The following is a 22,840-nucleotide window of genomic DNA, read 5'->3' as shown; positions in this document are numbered from 1 at the left end:
GGCATTGTCAGATACAAATATTGAGAAGACGTAAGATTAAGAGCAGAAGCAACTGTAAAAGGTGTGCTGCAGTAAGAAGAAAACAGAACCCAGAAACAAGCTGGGTAAGCAAAGAAACAAGTAAATATGCTAGTAAGTCTAAACAAAAATTGACTGTAATAATTATAATACCCAGGGTAATTATAATAATCGACATAATAGTTGAAAAGCCAAAATATGAGTAGAATACTAGACATCAGTAATACAGACAGAGAGAGGAAGGCGGGTAAGAATTAAAGTCTCCTAGGCTCGTGTATAAAAAAAAAACCCTGGTGGCATAGTGGTTAAGAGCTACGGATGCCAACCCAAAAGGCCACCAGTTCAAATCCACAAGGCACTGCTTGAGAACTCCATGGGGCAGTTCTAGTCTGTCATATAGTGTTGCTATGAGTTGGAATCGACTCAATGGCAATGGGTTTTTTTTTTTAAGGCTCCTATATTGTTTGGTAGAAGGATGGAAATTCTGATTATCTTTAGATACGGTTAAGTATACAGATTTGCTAAAATTATAAGAATAATCACTCAAAGAGTGTAAAAATGGCTTGGGGGCAGTGCCTGACCTCCTCCAACCCCACAAGGGGGAAGGAGAATCAAGATCAACAGCGCAAGTCTGACTTCCATGAGGTGGAGGCCAGACAAGCCTCCTCTCTCTGCCATCATTGCTAATTCTGACACCAACCATCCCTTGCAGAGCACGCTCTACTTCTGTGCCGGGTTCTATAATTCTTTGCAATGGCCACGTAAAACTCACAGACTATACTCATGATTATGGGTTTATTGTAAGGGAAGTAACTTATAGTTCAGGCTCAGAACATTCAAGATACAGTTCTTCCACCAGGACAGCATCTCCCCAGCTGTGCTCACAGGCGAGCCTCTCCTGGCCCTCAGTCTCTGCCCAGAGTCACTCAGCTTTCCTTGTGGGCTGGAAAGCTCACCGCACTGTTTCCTGTTGCTGGGCCTCCTGCTACTGGGTTTCTTCTTCTTTGGTGATGGTGGACTCTTTCTCTCCGCTCTGGAATTGGCTCTCTTTCATGGCGAAACTGACCAATCCCCTTGGTAGGCCACAATTACCCTGTCACACAATCACCTGAGTGAGAGTTATAAGCCCCTGGCTAAAAGGACTACACACAAAAGTAATTATTTGCACCACAAAGAGGTAAAACAAATCGTTTAATAACTAACCAGTAAGGAAAAAAAAGGAATTTAAAAAAATCCTCATGTGACCCAAAATAAGAAAGGAGAAAAACAGAAGCAATGGGGAAAAAAAAAAGCCCAAAATAGTGGCTGAAATAGGTATAAAAATAACAGTTGCTGTGTTGTTGTTAGGTGTCATTGAGTTGATTTCAACTTATATGGACCCCATGTGGTGGAGTAGAACTGCTCCATGGGTTTTTTTAGGCTCTAATCTCTATGGGAACAGATCACCAGGTCTTACTCTCATGGAGGTGCTGGGTGGGTTTGAACCCCTAAATTTTCAGTTAGCAGCTGAGTGCTTAACCTTTGCTTCTCCAGAGTGCCTTACAGTTTCCATAATAAGTGTAAATGAACTAAGCTAAACATTCAAAATGTAATGTTGAGTGAAAAAAGCAAGTTGTAAAATAATATGTACAGTATAGCATCTATGTGAAATTAAAAAAATACCGATACCAAACATTGTTTATAAATACATTTATATTTAGTAAGTGTATAAAATAAACATGTCAGTGGGAAACAAGTAAAAAACTAACTGTTATGGATTGAATTGTGTCCCCCCAAAATTGTGTGTCAACTTGGCTAGGCCACGATTCCCAGTATTATGTGATTGTCCACTATTTTGTCATCTGGTGTGATTTTCCTAGGTGTTGTAAATCTACCTCTATGATATTAATGAGGTGGGATTAGTGGCAGTTATGTTAATGAGGCAGAACTTAATCTATAAGATTAGATTATGTTTTAAGCCAATTTCTCCTGAGATATAAAAAGAGAAGCAAGTAGAGAGACATAGGGACCTCATACCATCAAGAAACAAGAGCCAAGAGAACAGCATGTCCTTTGGCCCCTGGGGTCCCTCTGCTGAAAAGCTCCTAGACCAGGGAAAATTGATGACAAGGAGCTTTCCCCAGAGCCAATGGAGAGAAGAAGCCTTCCCCAGGAGCTGGCATCCTGAATTTGGACTTCTAGCCTCCTAGACAATGAGAGAATAAATTTCTCTTTGTTAGAGCCATCCACTTTTGGTGTTTCTATTACAGCACCACTAGATAACTAACACAATGATCATGGAGGAATTTTGTCCCAGCTTCTCATTTCCTCTAATCTTAATTTTCTTCCTTTCTAGTAGCTTCAGTCAGTGATGTCAGACTCTGCATTCATTCATTTTTACTCCACCTATGTTAAAATTACATTTATTAAAGACCAACTATTGACACAATATTAATATTACTTTTGTCAAGCACTATCTCATTCAGTCCTCTTTCAATCCTATGAAAGAGATACTGTAATTAGGCCTCCTTAAAAAATGATGGGTGGAGGGGGCAGTGATGGTTCAGTGGTAGAATTATTGCCTTCTATGTGGGAGACCCAGTTTGATTGCTGGCCGATACAGCTCATGTGCAGCCACTACCTGTCTGTCATTGAAGGCTTGCAAGCTGCTGTGATGTTGTACAGGCTTCAGCAGAGCTTCTAGACTAAAATGAAGCAGGAAGAAAGTCCTGGCAACCTCTTTCTGAAAATCAGACAGTGAGAGCCCTATGGATCACAATGGTCCAATCCACAACTTATCATTGAAATGACACAGGACCAGGCAGCATTTTGTTGTTGAAAATGGGGTCGTCATGAGGTGGAGGCCTACTCAACAAAAGTTAACAACAACGACAATAGCAATATTAAATGATAAATCTGAAGCTTAGAAGGGTTAAATGATTTGTCTGAGGTCACAAAGCTAGCCCATGGTGGAACCTCAGACTCTAACCTAGATCTGCTTCACTTTAGATTGGAGAGCCCAGGCTCATAAGCCATATACTCTAGTACTTTCTGTGAGATCCACTCTGTTGAGAGACCCAAGAGGGGGCAGAGGGGATAATTATTCTGTCTTTCTAGAGCAGTTCAAAAATAATTTTATATAAGTGCCTGAGTGGTCACAGAAGACGTGGGCCCAGTTGTGAGAAGGCGTGTGAAAAGGGGTAAAGATTCTAATTAGGTGTTAAGAGCAGCAGAATGTGGATCGATGATGACCTGTCCTATCACTGGATCCTAGTGTATGGTTCTAGGGTTTTGGTACGTAGAAAAAGCTGTTGTCTAAATCAGAAGAGGAGAATTTCAGAAACTCTTAACTGTAACAAATGGAAATAATTATTCTTTCAAAAGTAGGTACAGTTGAGGTTTCTAGAGTTCCTGTCAGTTCTGACTTTTCCCTTCCTCTTCTTCACATGGCTAATTTCTCCATTTTTATATCATCAAGTTAACATTTAATCCATGTACTTGCCGCTCTTGTGGGTCCAGGAGCACTATTATTTACTCATGGTTCACTTCTACTAGGTCAGCGGAGTGGGTGGTTGTGTCATAATAATCAAACAGTGTCCAAACTGAGGTTGGAGCCCCGGTGGCACACTGGTTAAGAGCTTGACTGCTTACCAACTGGTCGGCAGCTCGAATCTACCACCTGCTCCTTGGAAATCCTATGGGGCAGTTCCACTCTGTTCTGTAGGGTTGCTATGAGTCAGAATTGACTGGACAGCAGTGGGTTTAAACTGAGCTTGTAAATGGTCAAGCCAGAAGTTAAATCCCAGTTTCTTATGCTCCAAATTGTGTGTGTGTTTCCTATGAGTCATACTACCAGATATTCTGAGCAGTTGGCTGGTATTTAAAAGCCATGAATAAAAGCCACCCACCCAGAAATAACTCCACCACTCAATGGTTATTGTGCTTTAAATTCTAATACTTAAGATGCATTTGGTATGAGTTGTTGGCTACTCTCTCTATAAAGTATTTAAGTTAGTAATTATTCTTTATCTTTTATAGATCTTTACATAGTACTTTAAAATATGTATGTTACACATACTTTCAGGTACTCAAATAACACAAAACCTAATTAACGGTGACTTAAACAAACAGGATAAGTGGCTGCTGGTTCAGTGGCTTGAGATGTCAGAATTGAATTACTATGATTCTTTTGGCTTTTTCTTCATGGTCACAGGATGGCTGCTACACATCCAGGCATCACCTCTATTTAAGGCTGGAGGAAAGGAAGGAAGAGGGATATGCCAGCCTCACCTAGCATTTTTATCCAAAAAAGCAAACACATTCTAAGAAATCTTCCAGTAACCTTTTGCTTATGGCTTCAGGCCAGAACTGCATCACATGGCTACATGTAGGTGCAAAGGAGTCTGGCAAAGTGAACGTATCATTTTTCAAGTCTTTGAAATGGAGACGAGCAAGCGAGAAGAGGGATGGGAATGGTATTGGGTTAGCCAACTAATGGTGTTGGCCACAATATATGATACGTGTCTGTTTCATCATTGCAGCTTCTTTCAGATGATGGGACTATGGTCCCCAAGGTTTAAATGATTTCCCGTTGTCATATAGTAACTCTAAAACCCATTGCCATTGATTTGATTCCAACTCATAGCAACCCTATGGGACAGATTACAGCTGCACTGTAGGATTTTCAAGGCTGTAATCTTTATGGGAGCAGACTGCCACATCTTTATCCCATGGAGCAGCTGGTGAGTTCAAATCTCCAGCCTTTCTTTAGCAACCGAGCTCTTAACCACTCTGCCACCAGGGCTCCTAGCTGTATAATAAGATAGTAGTATATCTAGGACCTGAACCTTGGCTTCCTACATTCTTGGTGAGTTACTTCTTCTATACTCTTCTCCCAGGAGGCAGCAGCACGTGCAGTGGTTAATACTTTACTGCATTAGTTTTCAAATCTTTCTCCTTGGAGGCAGAAAAATCCCAAGGCAACATGAGTGCACAGGGCTGCTGGAATGTTCATGAGGCTCCAAAAGAGGCAAAAAGACTACAGGATGGGTGGATAGGAAAGAAAAACATCAACTTTGTTTGTTCCCAGTTTTGCTCTGGACCAGTGAATTCTGAACTCAAGCTCTTCTGTTTTTTCCTTCTGCAGTTCTGTGCCGAGGGTCTTGGAAAATATCTTATTGAGACCATTGAAAAGTCTTCTGTTCTGTTTGCCCTTGACTGACCTGTGACTGGAATTGTGGTCCTCTGTTGTCTGAGCCTTGGCAACGCCTTAATAAAGCAAAACCTCATTATTTGTCTTGACTTTTTATTGGCTTTTCCACTTGATTCATCCAAAATTAGTTTCTAAGGAAGGGACCTCTTTTTTGGTTAAACATATTTCTGTGTATTTTTGTTTTGGGCCATTATGCCCTAAATGTCCTAAAACTGAACATGGAGGCTCATAGTAATGAGTTGTGTAAAGATTCAGGCAGCTACTCAGGAAGGGAGGACCAGGCGCCATGTTCTAGTCTGTGAGGCAGGCTCACCTGTATTTTATCAGCATCATCGTCTTCACTCTTCTGCTGTGGCACTTGCCACGTGGTGCTGTAACCCTCCATTTATGTTTCTCTTCCTCATCACACGCAGAGAGGCTTTTCAATCTTTGTGTCCACAAAACCTTACAAATAGTAGCATTCATTAACTGGATGAAAAAAGATCTTGGTTTTATTGAATCCTTGGTTTAAAGGTTAACCAGGAAATCTTATTTATTTTTGTTCGTGCTGTTGAAAACAGTTATGTAATGTAATGGTTCAAGGTTTTGCCTTAGTAAGCAGAAAATTTTAGATATAAATTGGATTCAGTCTGTTCAGTTTTGTGGGTTTTCATTCTGAACATCACTTACTGCTTTCTAGTTTTGCAGTTTGCACACATAGATTATTTAAGGGGTATATTTGAATGTCTAATGACCTCATTAAATCTCTTTTAAAAAATTATTTTCCTTCATTCTTGTTAGTAATTAACTTATATTTATTTATTCACATGGTTTCAAAAAAAACTATTAAATATTACATAGTTAAAAGTCTCCCTTATTTCTCTGGAAAAAATTTTTTTTTTTATTTTTTAGCCACTTAGCTCACCTCCCCTAAGAAAGTCTTATCATTAATTTCGCAAGTATCATTCCAGAGATATTTTATGCACATACAAACCCAAACATATATTCCCCCCTTTAAAAAATACATAAATTATTGCATATTATACACACTGTTCTGTTCTTTGCTTTTTTTTTTTTAACTCAGTACATACTAGTGATCTTTCCATAATAGTATATTGCAAACTAGCAAGCTTCCTCATCTTTTTAAGTAGCATAGTATTCTATTTTATGGACATTCATAATTTGTTGAATTAGTGGGCATTTGGATTATTCCCATATTCCCAGCCTTTTGCTAATGTTTAAATGATACTGTAACAACCATATATTTTCACTATTCATCACGTGTCTGCATATACATATATGATAAATTTCATTTCTGAAGAAATGGAATTATCTGGCCAAAGAGCATGTCCATTTATAACTTGATAAATTAGCCCATTGGGGGTTGAACTGATTTATATTCTCACCAGCAATATACGAGAGTACTTGTTTCCCCACACCTTCAATAGTATAAAAAAATCAAACCCATTACTATCCAGCCGATGCCGACTCATAGGGACCCTATAGGACAGAATAAAGCTGCCCATAATTTCCAAGGAGTGGCTTTTGGATTCGAACTGCTGACCTTTTGGTTAGCAGCCAAACACTTAACCACTGCTCCACCAGGGCCCCTTCCGTAGCATAGCATGTTATAAAACTTTTAGATCTTTTTCAATCTGACTTTTGGAAAAAAATGTTATTGCATTTTCCTCTTATGACTGAGACTGAGCATCTTTTTTTAAAGGTTTAAGAGCCGCTTTTATTTCTTTTTCCATGTATTCTTTGCTCGTTTTTCTATGGGGTTGTTTGTCTCTTTCTTAAAAATTTGTGTATATTTTATATATACAAAGCTTTTTACATATTAGGGAGATTAGTCCTTTGTGATATGGGTTGTGAACATTTCCCCACGGTTTTGTGTTTGGCTTTTTTTCTCTCCTTATTGTGGTTTTTGCCACCTGCAAGAAAACAGAAGTTCAGTATAGTCAGGTGTATCAGTTTTCTTTTAAGGCTCTAGGGTTTATGTCAGAGGTAAAAGGTCTCCTTTTCCTGGTATTACAAAGGAATTCTTACATGAATTGTTCTAATATGTTAATAGTTTCATTTTCACATCTAAATCTTTGATGCACTTAAAATTTTTCTCGGTAAATTGCGTATGAGGTATGGGTTCAACTTTATTGCTCTCCAGATGGCTTCTTCGTTGTGAGTACAAAATTTTTCAATAAGCCGTATTTTTTCCCCTACTGATTTGGGAGTCTATCTTTAGCATATGAAATTCCCAGCCTATTTGGGTCTATTTTCACCTTTTCTCTTTGGTTGCATTGGCTTGTTAGTTATTAATGTGCCAGTTCCACATTGTTTTGATCGTTAATTTGCTTTAAGATTTATCATTGCTACTTCTCCCTCATTATTCTTCCTTTTCAGTTTTCTATTTACACTTACTTTCTTAACAAATACATGACAAAAATTATTTTATTCAGTATGTATATTTTGAGCACCAGTTTTGTGCTGAGCACCGCCCAGATTCTTTCCTAGAAAGGAAGCCCAGGATGTATAAGACACTGGGGTCAGACCTCAAGAACAAGCAGCCTCCTTGAGGAGGGAAAGCACATACAGAACACGGGATGGGCATCTGCAGCTGAGGCCCTCACCTTGTGAGCTCACTGAGCAGAGGCCGCTGTGCCAGTGGATGACCTGGTCATGCAGCAGGCTCCTCCCACTAAACTCCAGATCTTCTTACTGTTGATGGTGCTCACTGCCAATTAATCTTGGGCCGTGAACTTGAAATCAGTTGCATTTTGGGTATCTGAGTGAATATAAAACAGTTCCCTGGAACTGCTTAAGCTTGTGGTAGGATATATTCAGAGGGCGTGTTCTGTGTTATGCCTGTAAATTACCTTAGACCTCTGTCAAAGACCATTTAATCACAGTTGTAGAATTAAAGTAGATTAACTGTCATATTTTTCACCCTAGTCTTTCTTCTCTTATCAGTATCACTATAAAAAATGAATATAGAGATGCTTTAATATCAATCACCCTGATTACTTTAATTCCCCTACAGGTGAACTGGAAATGGATCATATATATTATATTGATTATATGGAATATAATGGGAATATTTTTACTGGTGGATATTAATATTTGACATTAAATGAGCTGCTGAATAACTGATGTTTAGAATGTTTTCCTTTTCTATATAGCATGTTTCTAAATCTGGTAAAATCGTTTTGTAATTATTAGTTTGTGATTGACAACCCTCACCTTTTCTCCTAGGACAGCACTTGCTCTTCTCTTTCTGCCTCACAGACTGCTGCACAACAGATTCTTCTGATGGCTTAACCTTTCACCTGCCTGCTACACTTAGGGTTTGTCCTAGTTATCTAGTGCTACTATAACGGAAATACCGCAAGAGGATGGCTTTAACAAACAGAAGTTTATTCTCTTACAGTTTAGAAGGCTAGAAGTCCAAATTCAGGGTGCCAGCTCTAGGGGAAGACTTTCCTTATCTGTTGGCTCTGGGGGAAGGTCTTGTCTCCTTTCAACATCTGTGGGCCCGGCTTCCCTTGGAGATCTCCATGTGTCTTGGCATCAATTTTTCCCTGGATCTAAGAGATTTTCAGTGCAGGGTCCCCAGGTCCAGGAGACACACTCTGCTCCCAGCTCTTCTCTCTTGGTGTAGGAGGTTCCTCTGTCTCTCCTCCTTTCTCTCTCCTTTTATCTCCTGTAAGATAAAAGGTGATGTAGGTCAAACCCTAGGGAACCTCCCCTTATATTGGATCAGGGCTATGACCTGAGTAAGGCTATTGCATCCCACCCTAATCTTCTTTAACATAACTTAATCTTGCCCCATTAACCACAGGCAGAGATGAGGATTTACCACACCTAGGACAATTACATCAGATCACAATACTGGGAATCATGGCCTTGCCAAGTTGACACATATTTTTTGGGGAACCCAGTTTGGTCCATGACAGTGTCCCTCAGGACTTGGCCTTGAGTCCTGTCCTATTCACTTTCTCTAATGTTTCCTTTGATCTTCAGAACACCACCTAAATATTGATGCCTCCCAAATTTATTTCAATAGTGTCTTGTATATACTATTGCTTGCATTTCTTACTGCCCCCCACCCCCGCCCTGCCATTGTACTCAGGAAATTGTACCACTATCTATTGTGATTTTCAGGGTAGAAACTTTATAGCCATCTATGATTCTTCTCTATCTTTTAGTGCTTCTACATTCAACCTATCAGCAAGTTATATATCAAGGTCTCCTGACTACATCCCAAGTGCATCCATTCTATCTCTTCACAGCACCCCTTGGTGTAAGTCATAGGGATACCGCAACTGATCGATTGCAGTAGAGCTTCCTAACTTGTATCCTTCCTTCTACACCTGCCTCTCTCTATTCCAGTTTCCCATAGCAATAACAACGAGCCCCTTAATCTGTAAATCAGATCACATCATTCTTCTGTCTATTACCCTTCAGTGGGTTCCCACTACACTTGGAATGAAATTTGGTCTTAATACCATGACCAACAAGGTCCTGCACATCTGGCCCCTCTTTGCCTCTTCAGCTATCCTCTTTTACTCTGCCCCTTGATTGTTAAGGTTTAACCATTCTGATTTTTTTTTGTTCTTGTTTTTTTAATCCTTAAACATGCTAAGCTTTTATAAGGCCTAGAGGCTTTACTTGTTCTATTTCTACTGTCTAGAATGTTCTTGCTTGCTGAAAGTGAAGAGGACCTGAAGCACTTACTGATGAGGATCAAAGACCACAGTCTTCAGTATGGATTGCACCTCAACATAAAGAAAACAAAAATCCTCATGACTGGACCGATGAGCAACATCATGGTAAATGGAGAAAAGATTGAAGTTGTCAAGGATTTCATTTTACTTGGATCCACAATCAACAGCCATGGAAGCAGCAGTCAAGAAATCAAAAGACACATTGCATTGGGTAAATCTGCTGCAAAGGACCTCTTCAAAGTGTTGAAGAGCAAAGATGTCACCTTGAAGACTAAGGTGTGCCTGACCCAAGCCATGGTATTTTTAATTGCGTCATATGCATGTGAAAGCTGGACAGTGAATAAGGAAGACCGAAGAAGAGTTGATGCCTTTGAATTGTGGTGTTGGCAAAGAATATTGAATATACCATGGGCTGCCAAAAGAACGAACAAATCTGTCTTGGAAGAAGTACAACCAGAATGCTCCTTAGAAGCAAGGATGGCAAGTCTGCATCTTACATACTTTGGACATGTCGTCAGAAGGGATCAGTCCCTGGAGAAGGACATCATGCTTGGCAGAGCACAGGGTCAGCGGAAAAGAGGAAGACCGTCAACGAAGTGGATTGGCACAGTGGCTACAACAATAAGCTCAAGCATAACAATGATTGTGAGGATGGCTCCTGACCAGGCAGTGTTTTGTTCTGTTGTGCACAGGGCCGCTATGAGTCAGAACCGACTAGACGGCACCTAAGAACAACAACAGAATGTTCTTCTCCTGGCTGCTTATGTGGCTGGTTCTTCTCTTATCCAGGTCTTAAATGGCATTTCTCCAGAGGTCTTCCCTGATCACGTCTGCTGTCACCTCCAGTTTATTGTTCTCTACATCATTCCTTCTTTGTTTTCTTTATAGCATGCCCAAAGACTTATTTACTTTATTAAATATGCTTTCTAAGTCTGTTTACTTGACTTTTGTTCCATGGGGCAGGCCCTGTGTCTGCTGTGAATCTCATTACATGGCTAGTACCTAACACAGTGCCTGGCAAACAGTGAGTATTCAGTACAGTACATGTTTGTTAAACAAATTAATAAATGAAGAGCAACAATTGAGTGTGGGGATTACTGGAGAGTAGAAGAAAATATTTCTTTGTCAACTTTAGAGTAGAAATATGTGTTATGATAAAATAAAACAAAATATATCATTTCAGTTGCCAATTAAGACCCCAGATAGTTAAAAGCAACTATGTAATAAAAATTATTTCTGGGGAAGTGAGTGAAGAAGACTGCTACTGGAGTTTCCTTTGCAATTGCGAAGTTATGCTGTCGCAGTGACTTAGCACATGATAGGTTGTGTTCTCTATAAATTTGAAAGATATTACAAATTTCACTCAGATTATGCTTTACTATTCCCATCTTCAGTGAGCATGTTTAATTATCATTAGAAGCTGTCCAGTGATTATTATCCAAAAAAAAAAAAAGAACCCATTGCCATCGAGTCGATTCTGACTTAAAGTGATTATGATAGTATTTAATGAGAAATAACAAGGTAGTTCATTTAGCAGGCATTTATTATCCTCTGCTAGTTAGACCTGGTTCCTGTCCTCAAGGAGCCTCACAGACAAGTAGGGGTGATACTGTTATAAAGAAATCATTACTGTTTTCTGTGATGGTATCAAAAAATGGCAGATACAAAGATCATGGTGAAACAAATGAGGGTGTTTTCAGATATGGGCAGGGCATAGAAAATGTCCTGAAGGAGATGACTGGAGTATGGTTTTGAAGGAATAAGAATTTGCCAGGTGGTCAGACTTTTGGGCCAGAGGAATGGAATATACAAAGACATAGAAGCATTTTTAGGGTAGTTGTTCTGAGATCTGTAAATTCGTTATGAACCAGTCATACGGAAATGTAGGAGGGGAATAAACAATGAGATTGAAGAGTTAGGTAAAACCATATTATAAACATTTTGTATGCTGTGAATGCAGATTAGACATTACCCATCAGGTGTGTGTGGTGGGGGGTGGAGGCTTTGAATGGTTTTTATCTTGACAATAATGGGATTATTAATTTATATTTCCAAAAGGTTATTAAAGTATGGAGAATGACTTGGAATAGGAGGAATCTGGTAGTGGAAATTGAAGGCATGGATGAGATTACCCAGGAAGGGTATTGTCTTAGTTATGACAGAAATACCACAAGTGGTTGGCATCAACAAAGACAAATTTATTTCCTCACAACAGAGTAGGCTAAAAGTCCAAATTCAGGGCATCAGCTCCAGGGGAAGGCTTTCTCTCTCTGTTGGTTCTGGAGGAAGGTCCATCTCATCAATCTTCCCCTGGACTAGAAGCTTCTCCATGCAAGAACCCTGGATCCAAAGGATGTACTCTGCTCTTGGGACTGCTTTCTTGGTGGTATGAGGTTCCCCAGCCTCTCTGCTTGCTTCTCTCTTTTATATCCCAAAAGAAACTGGCTCAAGACACAATCTAGTACTGTAGATTGGGTCTGCCTCACCAATGCAGCTGCAGCCCATCCCCCTTCATTAACATCCTAGAGACAGGATTTACACCACATAGGAAAATCACATCAGATAAAAAATGGCGGACAGTCACACAATACTGGGAATCATGGCCATTTTGGGGGATACATTTCAATCCATGACACATATAGAGTGAGAGAAGTGAATGATGGTCCCCGGAGGAGCACCAGCCGTAGCCCTGGGAGGAGACAAAGCTCCTTCAGAGGAGATGGAGATAGGTCCTAAGTAGCAGATGAAAAAAGCAACGTGTCACAGAAGCCAAGGGAAGAGATTTTTTTTTAATGAAGGAAAGAGTGATCAATGTCAGAAAGATCAAGTGAGATAAAAATTAACATATGAAGATTGGATTTCTTAATCAAAATACCTTTAGTGGTCTTAGAGCTCTTGTGACACAGTGGTTGAGAGCTCAGCTGCTCACTAAGAGGTAAGCAGTTCAAATCCACCAGGCACTCTTTGGAAACCCTATGGGGCAGTTCAGCTGTGTCGTGTAGTGTCACTTGAGTCAGATTTGACTCGATGGCAACAGGTTTGGGTTTTTTTTGTTTTTGGTGTTAGTGTCCTTAGCAAGAGTAGTGTTGGTGGGATGATGGAGGCAAAAATCAGATGAGGTGTGTTGGTGGATGAAAGAGAAAGGAGGAAATGACCACAACCTAGGGCAGGCATAGAGCCAATGGAGGTTCGCATTTGCTTGTGCTGTTTTGTTTTCAATAAATGGTAGAGAAGTGAACATGATTGTATACTGAGAGGAAGAAGCCACAGGAGCTGGGCTTTCAATGCAAGAACTGCACTTCTGTGTAACATTAGCTTTAGATAAAAAAAAAAAAAAAAAAAAAAAATTTTTGTAGGTGGAGCAAAAGGTATTCCTACAAAAGATAAGAGATATTGGGAAGGAAGTGGGTTCTGAGAGAAAAGGGAATGAAGATGGATGGCCCTTAAGGAGAGAGATGATTGTTTGGAGCAAGATGCTGTGAGGATGGGGAACATCGGTGAGTGACTCTAAGGACTAAGCTGAGCTTGAAGGCACAGGTGTACAGTGGCCCAGCTCCCCCTGCAGCAGCCTGGACATCAGGTCCCAGACTGAGAATTCTCTGGATAGACTCCCAAAAGGTAAATGGGGTGAGGCAGCTGAGGCCGCCGGTAGTGAGATGATAGTTGAAGCAATGTGACTCAATAGAGAAAACCAGTCTAGCCGGGGAAGTGAGCAGAGGGAAGCAACAAAAAGGGGCCTGAAAAGAGATGGATGAGGGCCTAGAGACTTGAGTGAGGTGAGAGGAGCACTTGTGTTGTGAGTCATGGAAGGAGGGCCAGTCCTAGAAAGATAGGAGACTGCTGGTAAGCAGTGCAACAGAATTACGTAGCTAAATTGACATTCCTTTACCAGTTACCTGGGAAAGTCCGTGTTCTGCATTTACTCTGCCATTGCCCAGAAAGGTATGGAAAACACCTCTTGGAATTATGCTTAGAATATGCGACATATTTTTTGACTATCTGAAGTATTGGTAATTCTTAGCCCTTTCGGGGGTGGATTTGATTTTTGCAAACTGCCAAGTCATTTAGAGCCAAGTTTGGTGAATAAAATAGCTGATCTAACTGGGTAATATCATTTTTGGTAGAAACAGAAAAGTGAATTTAAAACACTGCTGATTTTGTTACGAGGCCCTTATAACAGTTTCCAAAGAGAAGAAATGACAGCACCTTTGGAAAATATGTATCCTCTCAAAGTAACTAGTCTGAGGAGCCCATTCTTTTGAATGTACACATATTAATAGACTTCAGGTCACATTCCTTTAGAGCTACAGAGTACTCAATAAATGCTGATGTAAACTTTAGAAGGCATCATATCATTATTATCCATGAACTCTTTTGTATGCCCTCATTATTGAAATCCTTTATGCCAAGGTAATGTTGAAAGTGGTGAGATGGAACAAGAATATTTCTATAGTCGAATTGTCCTGCTTTTTTTTTTTTTTTTTTAATTTATGATCTATTTCTTTACCTGTAAACTGGAAAAACAGAATTTTTATTGTCTGCTAGAGCATCTAAGATGAAAGGTTATGGTAAAGGTATAGGCAAAACCATTTTATTATTATAACTTAATTTGTCCAAATTTCTATATGGTTATGATTAGAGAGTCTGCTAGTTCTCTATCTCCTTGACCTAAGTGACTATTTTTGTCATGAAATTCCTATCCTTGCAAAGTAGCACTGATGGCAGAAACCACATTGAAAAATAGCATGGGAAGTAGCTATAAACTACAGAATAATTAACCTGAAATGGGAATTTCTAACAGTATAATGATGGAAGAATTACTGTCCTGACTCCAAAAGAGGGGAGTACCTAGCCTCCAACCATGTGGAAAGTCTGCTCTGCCAGCATCCTTGCCCTTTGTGATTCACTTGCCGGAGAATGCGCTGCTGTCTTGTGGGTTGCCTTCATCTCATCTTTTTACTTAAGTCAGCTGCTTACCAAAAGGGAAAGAATATACAGTGTTTCTCAGTGGGGGAGCACTATTGGCATTTTGAGTAGATAGGCCTTCCTTGTGCGTGGGGCTTTCCCAGCTTCTCAGAATAGCTGGCACCCCTGCTTCCTGGCCCTAAATGCCAATAGCCCCCACAAGGCACACTTCCAAATGCCTCTGGTTGTTTACGGACTGCCAGGGCCTGGACTTGTTTACAGAAAAGCCAAGGAAGCCTCTCACTCTTTAGTTTTTTTCATTTTCTCTCTTTTTTTTTTTCCTTCCTTTTTTGTTTTATTTGTTTGTGGTATGAAAAAAAGATAAATGAGAAAAAGGAATCATTATTAAAGAAAGAAAGAAAGACTGAATACAAGGGAAGGCTAAGGGAGAGCAGAAGAAAGGCAATAGAAAATAAAGTGGTCATGGGGAAGCTGGAAAAAATGTTTCTACCATATTCCTCTGTGGTCTCTTGTGGTTTTCCCTGAAGCCAAGAATAAGATTTCCTGTAAGGACAGTCATGTGTTGTACGTTATAGGTTACAACTGATTGCAGAGACACTCTTAAATAAATTTCGTAGAGAATATAGTTAAAATTGTGTAAGTGTTTAAATCTAGACCTATAAAGAGAATAACCTGTTATAAGGCAAGTTTATCTCTGACTTCGTTGAAAGGGGGATCTCATTACTGATAGGCCCAAGCCCCTTATTTTAAAATGATGTTTACTTACATAATTGCCCAAGAGCATGGACTCCAAAATAATTTCAGCTCCTATGTAGCAAGTTTTTATTTTAAATTTTTACAAAAAAGTAGTTCTCCGTCTGTGCCAATACTATTTTCTTAAAAACAGTGTACCTGGCTGGCATTTAAAAATTATAACCTTTAGCTTGCCATGATTGCTAAAGTCATCTGTTGTGTAATTTAAAAATCTGCACTAACACTTGTGGACCATTCATGCCATACTGAAGCTGATTTTCTACTTTATTTTTTCAGTTGTTCATGGTGGACAATGGAGCAGATGACTGGAGAATAGCCATGACTTATGAGCGTATTTTCTTCATCTGCTTGGAAATACTGGTGTGTGCTATTCATCCCATACCTGGGAATTATACGTTCACATGGACGGCCCGGCTTGCCTTCTCCTATGCCCCATCCACAACCACCGCTGATGTGGATATTATTTTATCTATACCAATGTTCTTAAGACTCTATCTGATTGCCAGAGTCATGCTTTTACATAGCAAACTTTTCACTGATGCCTCCTCTAGAAGCATTGGAGCACTTAATAAGATAAACTTCAATACGCGTTTTGTTATGAAGACTTTAATGACTATATGCCCAGGAACTGTACTCTTGGTTTTTAGTATCTCATTATGGATAATTGCCGCATGGACTGTCCGAGCTTGTGAAAGGTAAGTTTGTTTCTTTTCCTGAGAACGTAATCTGCCATATGGTGTCCTCTAAAATGGAGAACACGTTTTAGATTTCAGGCACATAGTGCCTGAAAATTTTGGGTTCTCTAATGAGTTTTTTTTTTTTTTAATGACTGTGACAAAACTTTCAAGACCTTCGCATAGAGAAATGCCTTCATGATTGTGTGTTTTTCTTTGTAATTTGGTCAGTTTTCAATAGGGGGCTACCTTTATAATCTGTCAGAATTTGGAGACCTGGAAATTGTGCAGCAGGCTTCCATTGGAAACCTTTGTTTAATGGTAATCCTGAGACATTTTGGTGGCGGATTGGTTATGGCTGAGCGAGAAGTCCAGGGGAAAAGGGGTGATGCAGGATATCTGAATGTTAGGCAGTATCTCCAAGTGGTTTGTTGATTTTAGTGCCTATCCATAATTGTGTTCCTGTGATTATCTGGCAAGCTATTTTGCGGATATGTGAATTAGATTTTATTAAACTTTTAAATATCAGTGAAAAGAAGCAGTGTGTATTTGTTTTACAGTCTGAAGAGCTCTAGCATCTAGAGCTAGACACACATTCTCAGGATCCGGGAGCTGTGGAGTGAGTCGGAGTTAATCAGTATAGTATCAGGAATGTTAACTTAGGTTTTAACAAACCAACAAAAATGGATTTGTGACATAAACAGAGGAACTCTATTATAATGAGGGGTGGAAAACACTCATAACGACCTTGGTTAAGAAAATTCCTGTTCAAATTTGCAACAGAGATGGAATGTTGTAGAAGTTTTCTACGACTGCTGAATGTTCAGATGCTGGTCTTTGTAGTAGCCAGTTTTTTTTTTTTTTAGTTTAATTTTTTAAAACCAAAGTTATACATACACATAGTTCAAAGAGCAAAAAAAATCTGTATCAGAGTTATTGCAAAAAAAAGAGCAAACCCACAACCCCTCCGCCACAAAGTAATCCCTGCTTTCCTGGAGCAGTCACTTTAAATTATTTTAGCCCCTTGCTTTGGTAATTGCTCTCCACATTTCTAAATAAAAGTACTTATCTTGCTACGTCTTGATTTTGTAGTTTTGAACTATCTATTGACCTCCCACTGTGGAAGTTGACTTTTCTGTTTACTTTCGCATACATGCACACACCCCTTTTTCAGATCCCCCACCAAATAATTTCTATCCCCATCGTCCCAGTAAGTTAAATACCAATGATTTATATTCAGTGGTTACATTATTATGGCTATGTAAATAGCATCTGTAGCCAAACAGTATACTATATTATAATCTTTTTGCTTTTCCTGCATGTCTTTTCATTTCCTCTGGAATTAATAATTGTCTGATTTTTATTTGTTTAGTTTTCTCAGTTTTTCATTTGCTTATTTTGCTGTATATATATCACTAAATCATCTTTGAATTCTCCCAGATTATGTAAATAACCTTTTAATATATTAAAATATATTACACAATGTATAAATTTCAACTTCTTTTTTAGAAATAGTTCTTGTACTTTCTGAGCTGCTGCTTCATCTTGGGGATTTTCTTTGGCTGGCTTCTATGTTGAGTACCCTTTTTGCTTTGGCCCTTTTTCTCCTCCCACTTTCTTCATGTATTCCGTCATTTTGACAGAATTCATCCCCAGTAGCTTCTAGAGAAAGAGTAGTGTGTGAGAGTTGTGGTTTTTTTGAGGCCTTCTACAAATGGAAAAATACTCTATTCTTCTCTCATATTTAATTGATAATCGGGCTGTATATAAAACTCCAAAATGGAAATCACTTTCAAAATTTTGTCCTCTGGCTCCTAAGGTCTAGCAGTTAATGCCATTCTCATTTTTCATCCTTTCAGGAAGCTTTTGAGATCTGTTTTAAAATTGCACAAGGATTCATCTTACTTAATCCATTGTACTGGGAATTTAGTGGGACTTTTTAATCTTGTAATTCATGACCATCAGTTATTGGGAAGTTTCTTAAGTTATTTAGTGATTTTATTTTCAGTTTTTTGTTATGTGGATATTGGCCCATTTATATTAATTTTCTTACCTTCGTTTTGTACTATTTTTCCATCTCTGGTTTTGCTCTGTTATGAGAAATTTTGTATTCCACACTTTCTATTGAGATTTTATCTCTACTATAACTCCCCCAAAAAATTTTTTTGGGGGGGTTTTTATAGTAGAATTTTATCTCTACTATAAAAAAAATTTATATTAATTCTAGTATCTCATTTTTTATCTCTGAATGCTCTTTTTTTTAAATACCACCATGCTTTTATTTCATAGATGTATTATTTTATTTCTCTGGAGTTGTTAGTAAGACTTTTTGACAGTTTTTTCTCCTTGTATGTTTTTTGTTCCTTCCCCTGAAGATAAATTTTTCAGTTAGTTTTGGGTTCTATGTTGAGTTTTTTCTTAAATGTTTAGATATCCTTGGCTGTCTGCTTATTCTTGTGAGTGGGGCACTAAAGAGCTGATTGAAGATTTTGGGCGTATCTGGGGTTCCTTGGATGTGGACTTCACTAAAGGGCGATTGTGGGGCACAAAACACTGATTTCAGTATCGTTACATACTTTATATTTTCTGTGGACAATCTGGTCAACACAAGAGAAAGCTTTACTACTGTCATGAGGGTAGAAACCTCATGACATCACCCTGATAATTGAAAGACAAGGGAAAGAAGAAATCTCAACAGTTAATAAGGAGTCCCTCGGTGGTGCAAATGTTTACCACACTTGGCTGCTAACTGAAAGGCTGGAGGTTGAAGTCCACCCAGAGGTGCCTTGGAAGAAAGACCTGGAGATCTTCTGAAAAATCAGCTGTTGAAAACCCTATGCAGGACAGTTCTACTGTGACACACATGGGGTTGCCAAGGCAACTGGTTCAACAGTTAATATGTAGCCATTTACTCACTGTCCGGTTTCAGTACAGCAGTCCTGCTATCTGCTGCATTTAGTACACTGTAGTCCACAAACCTTGTGTTTTACCCTCTTTAGGCAATAAATTTCCAAACGATGCCAGATTGGGAAAAGGCAATTATCCAGCCACACAGAGTGGAAGAAGGACCCTAGGATTCCAACAGCTTTTATGCAGTCTTTAACCTGCCCTCCCATTTGACACTGTATTATTACCCCCACTTTCAAGGAGGTACAGGTGTCAACAATTCCTGAGTCTTTGGTGAGGGAGTTGGGCCCCACTGTAAATATGGCTGCCGCTTGGGTGTTCTCTGTTGCTCTAGCATTCAGCTTCCTCAAGTCAGGTAAGTCCATTATCACTTGTCCATCTATTTCCTAGCTTCTTTGATACCGTCTTGTCACTTATTTTTGTTGCCCTTATGGGGATTTATGCCTTTTTTTTTGGTTTGTTTTAAAATTATTTATACTCATTTTAGGGAGTCTAATTTTTTTTTTTTTTAAAGGGATTGCTGATGCTGGCAGGTTTGTTGAGTTCACCTGCTTTAACAGGAAATTCTGTAGTGACTAGTTTTTATTATCGTGTATCTGAAGCACCGTTTTTAGAACTTCGCTGCATAATTACAGAATTTGAAGTTTAATCGTTTCTTTTTAAAGAAAGGTCTACTCCTTATGGTAATGCTTTGTTTCCTAGCAATCATGATATTTAGAGGCTTATGATATTTTCTGGAGCAGATGTACCTATAATTTTGAAGAATAAATATGGAAGACTTCAGTAGATCTACTTATTTAGGTTATAAAGATTACCCTTAATTTACAATTTGCAAAAGAGTGTAATGGTGGGGTAAAAGCATAGTTTAAAAATATGTACGTCTCTGCAGGTGTTTTCTCATGCATCTGCTTTCCAAGAGTCAATCAAAATAGCCTCAAAATTGTGCCCAGGCCAAAATTTTCAAAAACGGTTCATTGTAACTGTTTTAGCCCATTGTCACTAAGTGTAGAAAGCCTTAGGCAAGCTGGGGCAGCCCAAATTTATGTGTATGTGTTAGCATGCACAGACTGGTAAATGATGGACCATTTCTGTTTTCATATAAGGAGGCAATACCCCAAACCAAACCAAACCCAGTGCTGTCGAGTCGATTCTGACTCATAGTGACCCTATAAGAAGTGAAAATTGTCCATTTCTTATCAAGAATCTGTAGCCAGCAGTTACATAAAGAGAACAAATCAGTGGTATGCTGGGGCGTTGCTGACTCTAGGTTGGGATCCCAGGATTTAGTCCTAGTTTGGTAATTTAGGGTTGAGTGACCTCAGGCCAACAACCACACTGCTTCTTTTTGCCTTGGTTTCTTCATCGGCAAACTAAATGGTGTGATAAGCTCACTCCTACCAAAGGTGATATTTTATGATTGTAGAAATGTATGAAGAAAAAAAAAATCATTAGCCAGTATTGTGATAGTAGAAAATTTTCCATATTTGTTATGTCACCAAACTTCTCATTTTGCTGCACGAAATCTCCAGGTTGTGCCATATAAGATACGAAGCTGTGAAAAATAGTTTTTCACAAAATTGTAATTTTGAACATGATGTCACCAGCATCTGACAATTTCTTGGATGTTTATTTTCTGGCTGCTTTTTTCTCCCTTCTTTTGTTCTGTAAAGTTTCTGATTCTTAATACAACACAAAACTCTTCTGTTTCTTTGGTTTTGGAATTTGAAGAACACCACCTGTCAGTCTTTGCTTCAAGCATCCTCTCACATTAAAAGGGGACTCATACCTGATAGAAATACTCTTCCTAGTTAATTTGAAGACAACTAAAATATTTTCAAAAGAGAACTTCTGAGAGAGGCATATGACTTTTTGGAGAAGTTTGGTGTTTCAAACCCATCCTTCTTCTTCCATGGAGCACACAGCATTTTCCGATCCTGTCAGAGATTCTGGAACATATCCTCCACCAATGGGGAGAGTATCCTATCAGAGGCATCTATCATGTGTATCTAATTTACCTGTAAGTAATAAAAGGAGCCCTGGTGGCACAGTGGTTAAAGTGGATCCATTGCTAACCAAAAAGGTCTGTTGTTCGCAAACCGCCGGTGGCTCTGTGGGAGAAAAATGGGGCAGTCTCCTTCTGTAGAGATTTACAGCCTTGGAAACCCTGTGGGGTCACCATGAGTCAGAATGGACTCGACAGCAGTGGGGTTTTTGTTGTGAGTAATAAAAAGTTATTTTATTTTATTTTTGTTGTTTTTGGTGAGTGACAGGAAGAAGCATAGTGTGTGACAAGAATGAGTTCAGATTATCTGACATGATTTCTGCTGCCTACATTTGGCAAGAGGAAGCTGCCCCAGACCAGAGGGCAGTAATCCATTTTCTCTGTGGTTTGGCCTTGTGTTGAGTTCAGACTTCAGGACCAAGAAGAAAACTCTGTTGTGAAGCAGCCTGGGAGGTGTGGCCTGGTCCTGTTGAATGTGTTATGTTTACTGAGTCCCAGGCCAAGGAGTTTAATGGAGCTGTGGTAGGAGAAATTTCATGAACATGTATGTCTTGGAAGAAACCTAGACCCCAAAGCTTGGTGTCCTGAAAATCAGTAATTATCCAGTCCTGACTCATACCTTTTGATGCCTCTCTAGTTTTGTGAAGATGTTAAAGGCATGTGTTCCACTGAAAGTGTGTTTCACTGGACACTTTCTGAGGAAGGTGAGTGGCTGTTTTTGCAAGAGGTGGGACTGGATATTGTGGGTCAGTGCTGTGTTACACAAAAGTAAAGAATGTTTGTGTTTGGTTTTACTACAAGAGTTCTTAGAGCATTTAATATGTGCCTATGCACTGGGAATCTCCCAAGAGGGAGAAAAAGCATTTACTTGGCCGTGTCTTCTGGGCACAAGGTTGGCATGCATCAATCCTGAAGTCTCAGAGCTAGAAAGGGTTTGCAGTCTCCTCCACTGCTGGGGAATTTGTTTCTTTGTTTGATATATTCATTTCTTTTTTGACATTGAGGTTTATGACAGGAGGGAGGAGGAATTAGGATGGAGAGGAAAGAGAGGTAAAAGGTGAGCTAGGAATTTTGATGACAGCCTTACTAAGCAGAAGATAATGTGTAACCAACTAAAGATGGTAGGTACTATTTTTGTCGCTGGAAAAGACTCATTTAATTAGGACATCAGTGGCCTAAGAAACTTGTTCTTCTTATTCATCCCATTGTTTTATCTTTAAGGATGTTTAAATATGCATTAACTAATCGGCCTCAGTTAAGAGGGTAAACTTTCTGAAAATTATTCGAGAATGATTTGCGCTTTCTGGAGGTAGAAAAACGGGAGAAGCAAACAATGGAACTTGTTTTGAAAAGCTTCTATTTCTAAAGCTACATTAAAATGGATTCTTAATCCATTAAAATGGATTAAGGATGAATTCTTTTCATCATTAAAAATTAACAGATTAAAATCAGCCTGGTGTGTATGTTTCAAATGGGGGTGAAAAACAACCTGAGGAATACAACTCAGTTTCAGGTGTGATTTTAGTTTAATATTCAGTGTCTTAAAACTACTTTTTTTTTTCTTCCGTTAGAATAATCCAGTTAGACTTACATATTTTTTTTAGACTCCATCATTATTAATATTCTACGTTGTACTTTTTTATTGCATGTAAGGTGATTTCTGAAATAT

General features: G+C 39.0%; 1 protein-coding gene across 1 annotated transcript in view; it reads left to right on the top strand.

The window, feature by feature from the left end:
- Nucleotides 1-22,840, top strand: part of KCNN2 (potassium calcium-activated channel subfamily N member 2) — a 161,249-nt gene that overhangs the window by 33,374 nt on the left and 105,035 nt on the right. Inside the window, exon 4 of the mRNA XM_010590597.2 lies at nt 15,865-16,283. Within this exon, the coding sequence (XP_010588899.2) occupies nt 15,865-16,283 (419 nt within the window). The remainder of the gene's footprint in view (nt 1-15,864; nt 16,284-22,840) is intronic.

Source organism: Loxodonta africana, chromosome 2 (assembly GCF_030014295.1).
Source record: "Loxodonta africana isolate mLoxAfr1 chromosome 2, mLoxAfr1.hap2, whole genome shotgun sequence".
Lineage (NCBI taxonomy): Eukaryota > Metazoa > Chordata > Mammalia > Proboscidea > Elephantidae > Loxodonta > Loxodonta africana.
Note: the sequence above shows the minus strand (reverse complement) of the source record. Positions and strands in the feature narration are given on the sequence as shown.